Consider the following 15,508-nt stretch of genomic DNA (forward strand, 5'->3'; position numbering starts at 1 on the left):
ACACAACAAGATGTAGAAGTGGTTACAGGTTCAAGAACTGTCCTCTTCTACTACCTATTTAATTCATGTGCAATTCATCTGTATTATAATGACAATTTCTTTCATATTGGCCAATGTTTCTGGAATAGTAACATCAAACGTTACTGCTAATTTGCACGTAGTTTGAGATGAATCTGCTTCCACCAAAGCTTTCAGTTTCTCATTACCAAAAATCATTCATGTGAGTGACTTTCAAATCAATATCAAACGAAACTGGCCAAACCAGCGACGTACTCATTAGTCAAGTAGTATTCGTTAGCCACATCTTTGGTAGACACTTCGTTGATATTATGATCTGTCTGTACTTCATTGGTTCGACAAGAGAATTCATATTTGAAATTACCGACGAAGTTTTGACTTTGTACTATTCTCGAACACTCACATTCCACATATGAATTTGACAATCTGCCTGCATAATATAACCATCATCGAGCATCGTATCGACTGGCACATCTTATTCTCTCTCTAGATCAACGTTTTATACATATTCTTCCTTCATGTGCTTAAGAACGTTCATTTATCGTCTTCTTTTTTTGTTTTCATATTACTTTTTTCCAAGTTCTTTTCTCAGATTTTGTAATTGCTTCGTTTAACTTTTGTTCCAAATTCTGTTACTAATGTGATGTCACCAGTAAATGATACGACTGAACAATTCTTCCTTTATGGTGATTCCTTTCTTGATATGGGTGAAGAATAATTTGGTTGCCTTTTTGGATATAGTTTTTTTTTTTTTTTTTTTTTTTTTGTTTTGTCTTTCGTTAACTTCTGTTGTATATCGTTTTTCTTTTCATGTAACCACTCTTTGAGTTCTGTATGCTATATCTTGTAGCTACCTCTCTAATAGACCTTTTTAAAACTATGTTTCTGAAAAGAAAGAGATTAAGAGTTTTAAGGACGATTTACAGTGCTCTACGGAATCAGAGCTATTTATTAAATGAATTGAGCTTGTTTAAATATCAGGTTATCTAAAATTATTGAGTCTTCGGAATGCATTTATTGGAATTTGAAAATAACATTATGAAGCCACATTGCACCATTTCGATCGATACTTTCTGCTATCTTTTCGTCAACACTATAACCTCGTTGCTATAGCACTTCTATAGTTTCTGGTCAAAAAATTGAAACACGTGGTTTTCACAGGCCTCTTTTGAAGCAGCTCTGCAGAGACTGAAACAAATGATAGTCTGACAATGTCAGGCCTAAGCTATACAGTGGGTGCATTAAAACCTCTCAGCCAAGTTCTCTCAATTTCCGACAAATGATTAAAGTTGCATGCGGTCTTGTGCTGTTTATGGAGTATGCGACAACCTTTCTATATATATTGCAAGATGCACTCTCACTGATTGCGCTAGTACAGGTCCAAATCTATCGTTCTTCCCGGCAGCAACAGCACGTGGTGCACAATACCTTGCGAATTCTACCTGATACACGGCATAACCTTCCTAATCGTCAGCGTAAGTTTTGCCACAGACATATGGAGCATCTCCTCGCTTCGACTTTTTTTTTTTTTTTTTTTCATATTGTTGCCGTAGATTATGCACTTTTCGTAACTCGTGATACAATGCTTCAGAAATACCTCGAATTCACTATGTTTCAGTAGAAATTCGCAGATAGAAATTCGATGGAGTAAGTGTTTTCTGAGTCAGTTCACGTGGCTCTCAAATGTTGAGCTCGTTTTTTGTACATAGCTTTTTCCACCTGTTTAATACTGTGTGGTAATGGATATTTACGTGCTTGGCGATATCATGACTGCTTACGTGCCGGTCTTGCTCGACATTTTCCAGAATATCATCCACTTTTGCTGTGATTGGTCACCCATTGTCAGGAGCATATTGCACAACAAAACATCCAGAACCAGTATTGAATTCAGGCTTTTGTACAAGGGGGGTCAATAAAAAAATAAGGGGGGCTCTATTATAGATTATAGTAGAGCAGTAGGAATCTGTCGCAACAAAACTCGCGACTTGTTATTGTCTGGTCGGTTGCAATAATCAACATATTGCCATTTTTCACTAACTAACGTTGTAAAGCGTTTGTGTGCGTCTGTATTTAATTTCCAAACTTCATATTTAACTTCGACTTTATACGAGAACGCGCTTTGTTACTTTGAACAGTTAGGTTGGGCAAAAGAAGAAACTAATTTTCTTTAACAAACAAAAAAATCTTTGGTTTTAAGCCTCTTTTATTTCCGAAAAAATTAAACAGAAAAAAGCAAATATTTTAATGCATATTTATAGATATTCTAGAGTGAACGCATATATATTCTAGGGGGGCTCAGCCACCTTTGAACATGCCTGAATTCAACACTCTCCAGAATGAAGCGATTGAACTAACTTATGGTTGTTTTTAATAACGCACCTTGCACAGCACAAATTTCTTCACGGGCCTACGTAGCATTTGTGCCTATATCGAAATAAAATTGCAAAATGTTGCACAATCTTGCTGAAAGTTACTCATCTTCACGGTGCAATGCCTTACACTTGATTATAAGGACTCCAACACTTGGGACATCTACTAGCTTCAGCTGTCAAATGACATTAGGTCTAACCCGCTGCTACTCATATGCCTTATGATTTGGTACACTAACGCCATCTCGCGCACTAAAGGCTCACTACTTTTTAGACTACCTGATATTAGACTTAGCGTGGCGACTATTATCACTATCACCTTAATTAGAAATATTCTAACATTATTAGCAGGTCGCTTAGAAGTTCCACGTTTCCGCACTAACCACATCGTCTATTCCCAGTGAGGATTTTTCCCCTTTAATATAATTGGGGAGTTTGGAACACATGAGAATAGAATGCAATTACCAAAATTATGAAAAAAAGAGGCATAAAATTTGTGCGGTACGCATAGGTACACTCATGTCCAAAATTATTGTCGCATGTCTATAAATATGTTGTTCTAGGAATATAATTTGATAACGAATTCGCCCGGTATTTCTTATAATAATGTTAAATTGGCAAAGACATGTATGTGGCAAATTTCATGTCAAAAGAGCAGTAAATAACAATAAAACGAAAATAAAACTTTCTTGTCTATTTAGCAACATTTTGTTTTACTCATTCTAATTTTCGTATTTATAATTCTTTTCCTATAAAATTTACCACAAATATATATTTCCCAATTATACATATAGTATCAGTATTAAAAGTACAGTGCAAAATTATGATCAAATTATATTCTTACAAGAAGACAGTTATAGATATACGGCAATCATTTTGGACGTGAGTGTACATAGAAAATTTAATAAACTTTTTTTTTAACATTATAAGAGTTATTTACAGTATATGGACATGAATCTTTTAAGCTGCGAAAGGAGCTCAGATAGAGATCTTAAAGATGAAATATGTTCAAAATACCCAAAGTGGATTTAAATAAATAAAACTTGAACACCTACTTATTTTTTTCTTACAGTAATTAAATAACAATTTTAATTTTTAAAAAATATATATTTTCTTGTGCACTGAATGCGCCAATTCATCAATTGCATCTGATCTCTTTCTGTTGCACTTTCCTTTCAGATTCTTCAGAGTAAAATTTCTTCTCACTTACTCTGCACTCCTGTGTCTGTATCGTTTTAATTGTCTTCCAAAGTTGCTGTTTCGTATATCTCTGGAAACTCTCTATATTTTGAAAGCTTGTAGTCCTCTTTTATCAGTGTTCTTGTATCTGTCCAATATGCTACAGTACACCAGGTTTACCCTTAGCTAAATGGCTAACGTTCCCCGTTGTTGTGGGAGACCGGAATTCGATTTTCAGTGAGCATATGTATGAATTCCTCATTTAAGAAGTAAGTCCACGTAGTTGTTGTTATTGGTTCTTCCTTAAAGGTTAGCGTCCCTTTTCAGCACCGATGCTATATGAGAGTGGATCTGTAGTTTAAGGTGAAAACTGAACCTATTAATGCGTTTTCCTGCCGGGAATTGGACCGGAGACGCGGGCGCTTTCTGCTAGATCAATAGGAAGGGTCGGTAGGTTCACGTCTCACAAAATCTGTTTCGGAAAAGGATGTTAAGCTCCAAATAAGCAAGCAAACAATATATTTTCCTTGATTTCTTTTTTCTTCTTCGGAAACAAAAAAATTCAGAACTTTCCTTGTTCCTAAGTGCACCTTTTAATATTCCTACATTTGCTTCTACGTATTTTTCTTATGACCTTAGAATCTTCTCCATATTAAGCACCGAAAACTAGTAATTTGTTCTACTCTTTATTATTATTATTACATTTTGTACAATATACAAAATAGGTAAAAAAAAAAAAAAAAAAAGCGAAATGAATGCAGAATTTTTTTTTATTTTTTTTAAGCCACCGAGGCTATGATATTTTAATTTGCATTTTAACACAAGTTAAGTTGAACTCGTGGCATCGAAACTCATAGGGAGAAAAGGGGGAAATGAGCAAAGAAAGAAAGAACTAAACAAGGAGTTGACGAATAGAGTATTGGGTATTAGTGAATGATTTATAAAAGATTTGAGAATTCAGTATATGAAATTTGTCTTCAAGGACAATTTATTTTTAAGTTTTTGATTCTTTATAATAGCATTTTGAATGCCCGCACATTTTTTAATTCTTCGAATATTTACAAAACAAGTTATCGGAAAGCAATTTATATGATTCATTAAGGTTGTTAGATACAAGCTCCAATTTAATTTTTACTTCATTGATTTACTTACGTATTTTCCTTTCACATTGAAATAAGATGATAATTTCAATAATTGCGAATTACTTCTTTATGATTATTTGAATGTCTCTTGATAACAAGACACTTTTGTGATCCAAGCTATAAGGTAAAAAAGACTTTCTACCTTCCAGCTTTCAATAATAGTACTGAGGAATCTAACTTCTGGATTAATTTCAAGAATAGATTTTTTTAAAAAAAATTGATGCAGAAGTTAATTTCAAGAATAAGTTTTCACTTTTAAGTGGTTTGGTTTACCAAAATTTTCCTCTCTATATTTACTCAATCTGTCCGTGAGTTCGTTCGGGAGACACAAACATCTCAAGAACCACTTGATGAATCACCATCAATTTTGGCCAGGACTTAGAAAGCTAGGAATCGAGATAGTTGATGGATGTGATCCATTCAGTTGATCCTAAGAAACAGATAATCAAAAATCAGTTCCCCCATATATTAATATGGAAATAATTATGAATTATGATGAATATCATCCTTGGTTGATGGACTACCTTCATTGCTGTTGAGATTAGCGGGTTGGTATAATGCTCAGGATCTGTTTATGGAATACAGCGCTAAAATGAAACAAAATAATTTTGTGCTCGATAAATCTAAAAATATTTTCTATTTTCAAATATTTATTCAACGTAAAGTGTATATATAATTTAATTTGAGGTAAAATGTTATATTTAAGCCTAGTTTGGCAAAACTTAGCTTGTTAAGTAGTCTACTTCACCAAAAGCAAACTAAACTTTTTTACGTGGTGTACATTGTGACACTGCTACTTGTTTTAAAAGGAAAGAAAAAGTGTTTTCGATATATTAACTAAGCTAGAAGAAGCTAATTTTAAAATGTACATTTTTTTTAATCTGTCAGCCTCTGTACGAGTTAATTAGTAGGATCGAGCTGAGACGCATAAGTATTTTCTTTCTTTCCAAAAACATTAAAGTAAGACAACAGGCCTATCGTGAATGTTATATCAAAGTTTCCAGTAATCAAATAATTATTACTTCACTACTGACAATCTGTAATGTACTAAATATTAATAATTTTAGCAATTATAACACTTATAATTAATAGATATTTCTTTTTTGCATAATACTCCCGCTTTATATTCCAAAGAAGCTGGTACCTATTAAAATTACGTAATTTACAGTGGACCCGCTAGTCACGAACTTAATTCATTCCATAACGCTGTTCGTGAAAGCAAAATTTTATTTCCCCATTTAAATTAATGTAAATACAATAAATCCGTTCTAGTCACAAAAATATGATACACTATGTTTTTTACTTATTTATTTTTTTGTAAGTATTCTTTAGAATCTCCACGAAATTAAATTGCTGGGCAATTTCGAAAACACGAACGCCACTCGGATGTTTGCCTTGATTTCCAATTTTACTTTTACAGTAAAACGTAGACTTCTTACTTCTGTGGTCATTGACGCTTTTCTTCTACTTCTTCTTTTTCTTTGAAGCGGTAATGAGAGCTAGAATAATATAAAATGTAAGGTTTTTGAACACAGTACTCTTACAAATCACGGCAAACGCGCTGAAGCTCTTCTGAGCGTATGTGTGCGTTCGTACTTCGAAATGTCATTGGTGAGCTGAAGCAGAAATTGTTCACGAAACTTGTTCGTGAACTGATTGTTCTCGAAGCGAGGGGTTCATAAACTCTGAGTTCACTGTATGTGATATCTAATAAACATTAAGTTTCCATAGGAAGTATTTTTTTTACTAAATTGGGGACATTCGAGTAATCGTATGACATAAATGGGCGGCATTAAATTTCCATCTGCAAGTGTTTCACAAAATAGAAGGAATACACCTCCTTATATAAATCAATGGATTTAAAACTCAAGATGGTTCCGGTTCAATAAGTTAGTTACTATTGATTTATTTGTAATAATTAGTTCAGGCCGGCGTCCAAGTAAGTTTTGTTTACTTGGTAAATACTATTAATTATTTTGTATATAGTGTTCACTTCATCACTAAAATTCAATCAACAATAAAATCTTGGTACAATAGGTTTTTTTTTTTTTTTTTTTTTTTTGCGTGTTTAGGTCTAAAACGAAGTACAGTAATTTTCTTTGGGTCTTTACAACTGAGTAGAGAGTTGCAGCAGAAAACGTTTAACTTAAAATTTTCCATAATTCATACCCAGATAGTAGAAGAAAAGCTTGATGTAAAGTTGTTAGGACAAATCTGTAAATGTTATATCATGGTAGATTCAAGGGAACTAGTGCCAAGTGAACTTTGTGGTGGACAAACACCATGTGCGTGGGTTTTCTCGGGGTTCTCCCGTTTCCTCCCATTTTCTTCATTCCACCATTTACTTCTCATCATCACCGTCTCCTTCAGCCAAGCCGGCATAACCGTAGGACGTAAAACTTAAACATTTCATTTCATTTCATTTCATTTCATTTCAAGGAAACTAGTTACCGTATGGGAAGCTTATTGCAAGCGCATCATTATGATAAAATTAACTTACTAGTACACTCATTAGCAATAATCTTTGACAACCCCGTAATTTTTCCCCCGAAATAGTCTTGGTATGGTAAGATCAACTGGGCAATGTTTTCAGTAGCAAAGCATCTCTTCCTATCTTTATGCGGGAATGAAAACTAAAATTATATTTATTGATTCGTCTAAGAGTTAGCAACAGTGAAACATGTTTGTGTATATGTAAATTGGTATACGGTTTTGTAGGCCAACATACGCACTTCTTTCTTCAATTAAGGAATATGTTAAATTAGATTTCAAAGAAATATATGAAATTTCTTTCTAATTTGGGAAGAGACAAATGTCCTTCAATTAGTTTTTAAATTTCCATTTTACAAATAAAATCTTCTTCTTCTTCTTCTTCTTATTATTATTATTATTATTATTATTATTATTATTATTATTATTATTATTATTATTATTATTATTATTATTATTATTATTATTATTATTATTATTATTATTATTATATAATGTATAGTTAAATTTATGAAATACTCCTGAAGAACATCTGTTTAAATAACTGGCAGACAGAAAGAGGTTTATTAGGAAAGGTAATGAAAGTTGAATTTCTCCAATATGTATTCTAATACTCCTACGTTTTCCACATCAAATGTATATTCTTTTATAACTAGTGAATTTGTATTTCACTTCGTATTCAAATACAGTATATATTCAATTGATTAACAAACGTAATAAGCCGTATTGTATAACTTTTAACCACTCTTCAAGACAGTCATAAAATATTCCGAAATAGGTATAAATATTGAAATAAACTAATAACTTGTGAGTCTAGCTTTACATGGTTGTTCTCGAAAAGTATATATTTATTATATTGTTTAAATTAATATTTACACTTTAATTTTCTTTTCAGTTCCCATTCAGTGGATAAATACACCTCAAGTCCAATCTGCTGTTATAAATACCGACTTCAAAGTGCAATGCACCGTGAAGGCAAGACCTCATGCTACAATCGAATGGTTTAGGAAGGATGAGGCAATAAAATCGGGTATGAATACTTTGATTTATATTTTATATATATACAAAACTGAAAGAGTAAATAATAAAAGATTAAAGTGTACTTACCATCAAGTGCCTCTTCTGTAAGAGATAGATATTTTTTACATACTATATGACAGTATAAAGTAGTGTGCAGTAATCTGAAATAGAACATCCAAGTATCCAGTAAATTTTAGAATATATCACCTTAAAATCGTCAAATATTTATAAAAGCATTACGCAAATAATTAGCAACGTAACATACTTATCTCTAAACTAACTTTTTTAATGGGGACCTTATTCTCAATAGTTACTTTTTTTTTTTTTTTTTAAATTATCAGGGGATGATAGAATCATACAGTACATAGATACAAAAGTTTGTTCGTCTAAACCCACTTTCCGAGGACCAACAAGTCTTATTATTACACGTGTCGGCAGATGCTTTTCCTGATTTATTACAATCTTCGGAGCGTGTCTAAAGATGCGTTGCTAAAGCTTCCAACTATCAGTTTATATTCCTGTTGATCTATTTATCAAAAATGTAAGTGTTTTATGTGTATAGATTAACAGCAATAGAGCAATGTTTAGTTTTGTGAACAACTGCTTACAAGATGCGTGACTTAAATCACTTGTAATTATTCTTTAAGATTTTACTTATCCATAATTGAAATTAAACAAGTTTCGTTGAAATCAACTTGTATATGAAAGCCACACAGAAGTATTAAAACAAGTAAACACATTGTGCTCATAAAAGAGTTCCACCGACTGGATCAAAATATACTTTGAAATGCAAGTAAATTATTTCATTGAACGGAATGTTCAATTTCAATCACTAATAATTAAAATAAAATTCGTTAACTTAAAAGATTTTAAAAGTTTTGGCAGTTTGGGCAACTTTGATTTCTTATTGTTATTGTCAAGTAAGTATATATTTAAGCTGATCATTAAGCATCGTAGTCCAAGTTAATATACATTTTGCAGTTATAAGCATTATGTAGCACTCCTAATGCTGTTTAACTTAGTTAAAAAAAGAGACGTATTTTTTTCCCTTTGGCGTTGTAGGCTCCATAAGCCATAGTTATTTCATTTTTTTCGCCAAACTAATTGCACCATCAATGGTGAGGAAATATAAAACAAAAGGTTAAGTTCAGTATTAGCTTTTTGTCGAAAATAAATAATAAATAATATCTTTCCGAGTGTAATATTTAAAGGAGAAAATCATAATTGTATACCTTAAATGCAGTTATTAGTAAGTACAGTAGCTTTCGCTATTTGTTTATGGGCTAACCTTTACATTCTTTGTTCGTTGCAGATGACCATTATGTAATAGAAACAGGTGGTTTGCTTATTAGGAACATACAAGAAAGTGATGAAGATGTATACAAGTGCAGAGCCATTGTTTTAGAGCGAGGACAGTTGAAGGACAAGGACATAACAGTTGAAGTGAGTTATTGTACATATTCTGTTAAAGATTCAAGAATATTTTTCAGGGCATTTTTGTAAATTTTTGAAGTGCATTACTCATACAAATAATTATTGATTCTGGATGTATAATCAGTGGTGAATCTGAAGTTGTATAAGAGGGAAGTCACATCGATAGTGGCAGTGAAACCGGATTTCTCTCCTTTCTCCGACTTTGAAGACATTCTATATATTCTGATCTGAGGTGCAAACATTACAGAAAAAAATAACGAATTTGACATTGCATAATTATGTATCCAGTATATATCTTATGTACAGAATTATTGAACTTAATTTTAAATATGTTGCTGAGCACAAAGAATTGAAGCTATTCAAAAAGTTGAAAACAATTTTCGTAGAAAACACTGCTCAACCTATTTCTTCAGTTTTTTTTTAAATTTCTTAATCGATTCTGTAAAAGTAATTCGGTTACATACCTATGAACATACATACTTATTAACAGTGTAATTGGAAACGGATACAAAATTCTAAGTAATGATGGAAAGTTAACTAACTAGCTTAATTTCTTGTATATAAACCTCCAAATATTAATAACTAAATTATAATATTTATTAACTTGTAAAATAGGGACAAGATTATGAGTTTACAGCACATTGAAATTCAAGTATGCCTTTGATTTCAATCGTTTCTAAAGCAAATAAGTAATTCATTCGATCATTCCTTTTCGGGACTAAGGCGTAAGTCTACTGTTTAACGTAGAAACTAAATCGTGAGTGCTCAAACCCCATGCCCATACCGAAGACGCGATTGCTAATCATATATCCACGAAGAAGCTCCAAAATATGCATGAAATTCCCCAAGTCTAGCGGGGACCGAATTTACTGAACCTCTGTTACGTGCCTTAAACTTACCCTACATGGCTTGACCATTGACTTAAAACCAAGATAATTCTGACCTTCGGGCTAGTAAAAACAAGCGAAATTCGTGTTTATATAGCCTATTTCTTTGTAAATTTGAAATTTTATTTTTGAACATTTTGCTTTTCTCTTATTTATTTGTATTTTATAATTATTTATTTGAATCATATGTGTAACACCTGCATATGTGTCTCTGGCGTTGCACACATAAATAAATCAATCTAAAATATTAAGAATATTCATTCGTTTCTTAAATGTTAAAAAAAATACGTCACGTGTTAAATTCCAAAAACGTAAAGTGCATTTTAAAAAAGTATTTTATTTTTTCCTTCGTTATAATTTGTTATAGTATGGATATCGCATCGAAAACCTACTGCAGAGCTCTCCCACCCTTGAAACAATGATTCAATCTTTCTTCCGCGAGAAACAGAATCCCACAGTCCGAGTTCCTTCCTTTCATTCAGCGCGCGATCAATACAGAGCTTACAGACTTGTTCCACCTAATTTTTCTTCTCTCGGTCGCCATAAAGACGCAGAAAACGAGACTTCGCAGTCACGAAAAATGTGTAATTACACTACATGTAAAGCCAGCCGTTTAAAAAGCTGTTCTATGACAGCAGTGAATACTAGAAAGAACCTAACAATAACATGTGAACAGAGGGTAGCATCAAGCATTGGTCTTACGCTATTCTGCCGTATCTCCCATGGATAACAATTAAGATTCCAGGTTCCATATGCATATAGCTGTGGGACGTTCCTCACTCGTAAACAAGTATAAACATCTATAATTTGTAAAAATATTTTCCTTCGTATTAACTAGGAAGGCACGTGACTTTGTGACTACATTACAGAGTCGCCCTTGTGTATAATACTCTCTGAAAGAGATTATTGATTAATTCTGTTAACGTAACTACTATCATATCTGAATAGAACTTTTGGTCTAATGCTACAAACAAAGGGTTTCATACAGAACTTTCGGAAAGCAATTCGGACCAAATAGTAACTGTCTCTTTTTAAACGCTTAGTAAAGTAATTAACATAGTGCTTGTGGTTACGTCATCGGGTAATATTAATCTATAGGTATATATAAAGATTAATTCAACATGGGATGCAAAGAATCTAAAATTATTAACTCTAGTGTCACAGATAAATAGGAACAAATTTCAACCAGTTTTGTTATGATGTCCTTACTCATAACACTAGCTTATTCTGATTTTTGTCTTCGTAACAAAAGGTTAAAACATTTACAACTCTTTAGTTTGAAATGATTCGTTTATATTTTTGCTATTAATGCATCTTGGGAGTATTTTTAGTAACATTTTATTGCGTTTTTCCAATTTTATATATGCAAGTAAAATTAATATAATATTTAAGATTTTTTTTTTTTTATTATTATAGCAGTTAGCTAAAAGTATAAATTTATTGCATTACAAAAAGAAATTTATTGCATTACAATTCACCTCTTCACCATAAATAAGTAGGTATTATAAATTTATATTTGTTAAATTTATAAGAAATTTTGAATAATACCTATTTCATAATTTTCTAGTCTTATATGTGTTGAATGATGAAAATGAAGTGGGTTAGAAGTGCGATTATAGACCAAGTCCATATGGATATAGTCTGTGTCTTTGTTTTCAATTTGCGTTGTATTTAAGCACTTAATTCTAGGTGAATTTGCTATGTAGTTTTCGATTAAAATTATAGGTGTATAGGAACTATACTTGAAAGATTATTATATGGTCCACAAGTTCTAGCCTGTAAGCAATTTGGATCATTTGTAAGAAGACAGTTATTTTTTTAGAGTGAATAAAGTGTTGTACTAGAAGTTATTGTTTACCTTAACAACGTATGCTAGGGATAGTCATAGTAAGTTCATGTTTTAATAATATCCTGTAGGTTAACACTGAAAGGTACGATTGCTATAATATTTAGCTAGCAGTCAACTTTTACTTACAAATTAAAAAAAAAAGTAACAAACAAAATTGTTATTTCAGTTTTTTAAATACATTTTAACACTTTGCTTCCTTCGTCTAATACCAATTGTATTTATTGTTTCCAGGTTCATATACCTCCTAAAATAACGAATGTACCAACTGAGGCAGAAGCTGTTGAAGGTGAATCAGCTTCTATTACTTGTCAAGCTGAAGGGAAACCAGATCCAGAATATAAGTGGCTCAGAGCTGATACAAAACTTGATTTGAGCCAAGAAAACCGTTTTGCTGTGGACAAACTACGCGGCATCCTAACAATTAAGAAAGTGGAAGACAGTGATCAAGGCCCTTATACATGCGTTGCGAAAAACCCCGCCGGTGAGGTCACCAGTGACACAGATTTGAGTGTTATTATTAGGCCTCGAATTGTCGAATATAACAACATAAGCGTACTTGAAGGGAAAGATGCTCAACTGGAATGCAAAGTAACAGGTCGACCTTTACCTGAAGAGGTAACGTTCAGGAAGTTGAGCTTACCAAATGCATTTATTCATGGAAAACAACGTCAGGATGATCGAATCACCGTTGAACAACGGAGGGAAGAAGGAATGGTCGTTGCAACGTTGTTCATCTCTGATCTCATTCGTACGGACGATGGACTATACGCGTGTGTTGCGAAGAACAAAGGTGGAGAGGGAACGAAAAATGGACATTTAACTGTTGAATTTCGGCCTTCTTTTGCGAGTACACCTCTGAAAGATGCCTGGTCATGGAGTGAAAAACCTATCAACCTTACCTGCATAGCGGAGTCTATTCCGAATGCTTCCATCAGCTGGAAATTCGAAAATCGAGAAATCAAGAACTTCCCGAATATGAAGCAGTATGGCAGTGGTCCAGAAAGTATTTTAGAGGTGAGTAGAAGCATCTCGTACGTAATTAGTATATATTTTATGAAAACATGCTAAGAAAAGTAATTGTGTGAGTTTCCTTAACATACAATGTAAGTGTGTCGTGTGCAACTTGATAGTGAGGTACTAAGTTACTAGTTTCATTATCTCAAGTACATGCTGAAGAACTTGAAGTGCGATGGTGGAGATCTGGGTTCCCTTCAAAATGGTAAACACAATACTTTATAAAATAATTTTGTCTCGATTATTTGTCATCCGATCGTTAAGATTTTTCTTTCTCTCTCTCTAATTACATGTTCACATTAACGTAATTTTGGCTATTTTATATTTATATTACTTGTCAAGATTTAATTGAAAAACTTCTTTCGCATCTACCTAACAAAAAATATCTTTTTAAAAACTATGTTGGAACTATTGGTGACGAAATTAGTTAATATTAAATTTTAAAATTTTACACTATTTTATATACAAGTAATTAGGTCAGTGACATTTAAACGCTACAGCAATATGCAATATGCTTAATTTAAATTAGAAACAAGCAACTTGAATTTGTTTGATAATAATAATAATAATAATAATAATAATAATAATAATAATAATAATAATAATAATAATAATAATAATAATAGAAAATAAAGTAATCTTTCTGATATTTTGTCTATATCAGTGCTGTATTTGTAAGGATGGTTGGGAATTTTTCCTGTACCTCTGATTTTCGAAACATGATCTCGGCATAAGATTTTTGCTCAAAATATTGAATTGTCCTCTCTCTCAACGTTTCATAAATCGGACATTGGTTCTTTTCTAATATTTTTTATACATATCTTGTGACAACAATAATTGACAACAACAAAGATTTTGTGAATTACTTGGTCGCTTGCTTTCATGACATGATGAAGTAAAATCTTATATAAATTTTTCTAATAAGATAAGTGGTCTGTTAATGAATGACTGTTTTCCTAGGATGTGCAGTTTTACTAGGTAAGTGTACAAGAAGCACATCTAAATTTTATGCACATTTCAAATATACATATGAAATAAATTTAAATACAGGACGTGCCATAAGTATCTTATCACTAACAGTTATTTAGTTTTCAACTGATTAGAATACCAGTGGCTGATTGAAGTAAACAATACATCATGGTATAGTTCGTGAATCATACGTTGTAAGAAGTGATTTTTATGAAGGATTTAAACCTTGTTACATTTGTATAAGTAAGTAAATTTACAATGAACAAAAAATTATCATCTAATAACGTTATTGATACAATATGTTCTTTGCTTAAAAATGTAATTTGTGCATTAAAAACGATGGAGAACACTTTGAATTGAATACTTGATTTAGGAAAGTTAACTTAATGTTATGGTATATCGTATAGTGATTTCGTAGTGTCATGACTGATAAATAATTCATTTCAAATGCACTTTTGAAAGTAACTTATGGTCCACCCTATATATTCTATAAGCAAATACTTAAGCACCATCGTTTAATCTTAGAAATTTAAAAAAAAGTAAAATAAACAAAAATAATTTTTAAAATGTATGATAAGTATGATTTCAATTATAGTGTGGCTATTAATGTATCCTTTGTTGGTTATACTGTTCAGCTTACGACTTGTTGATATCCTAATTTCAGGTTACACCAATAGGCGTCCAGTATTACGGAATATATTCATGCATTGCGAGGAATACACATGGTGAAGCAGAGCATAAAATACATTTGAGGGAGGCCAAACCACCTGGCGATATTCTTCAGGGAAAACTGGAAATTATTACAGGTATTACTTAATTATCTAAGAATTCTTACAATATTTTATGTGCAACAGTTATGTTATAAAATATACATTTTTTTTACCTCTCCGTTAATCTAAGTTCAGTTATTTACTTTGTTTCACGTTCGTTTTTACGAGAAGTCAAAAAAAAAAAAAAAAAAAAAAAAATAATTATATTTTCTACATTTAATATATACAATGCAATTGAAAACACTATAAACTTTTCAGTGTAGTCTCCTTCGCGTGCAATGCAAATAGTCTATCATTTTACTGGTGTCTGGATTTTACGAAGAAAAAAAAAATCTTGTGAATGACTGTGTAACCACTTTTACACCTT

At 32.0% G+C, this 15,508-nt stretch overlaps 1 protein-coding gene across 2 annotated transcripts in view; it reads left to right on the forward strand.

The window, feature by feature from the left end:
• The window catches only part of Fas2 (neural cell adhesion molecule fasciclin 2), an 858,867-nt gene that overhangs the window by 767,276 nt on the left and 76,083 nt on the right, over window positions 1-15,508 (forward strand). For both annotated transcript variants that reach the window (XM_081772029.1, XM_081772030.1), the window contains 4 exons: window positions 8,094-8,228; window positions 9,531-9,661; window positions 12,620-13,402; window positions 15,036-15,177. In XM_081772029.1, the coding sequence (XP_081628155.1) occupies window positions 8,094-8,228; window positions 9,531-9,661; window positions 12,620-13,402; window positions 15,036-15,177 (1,191 nt within the window). The remainder of the gene's footprint in view (window positions 1-8,093; window positions 8,229-9,530; window positions 9,662-12,619; window positions 13,403-15,035; window positions 15,178-15,508) is intronic.

The sequence above is a fragment of the Thermobia domestica genome, chromosome 9 (genome assembly GCF_964235325.1).
Source record: "Thermobia domestica chromosome 9, izTheDome1.hap1.1, whole genome shotgun sequence".
Lineage (NCBI taxonomy): Eukaryota > Metazoa > Arthropoda > Insecta > Zygentoma > Lepismatidae > Thermobia > Thermobia domestica.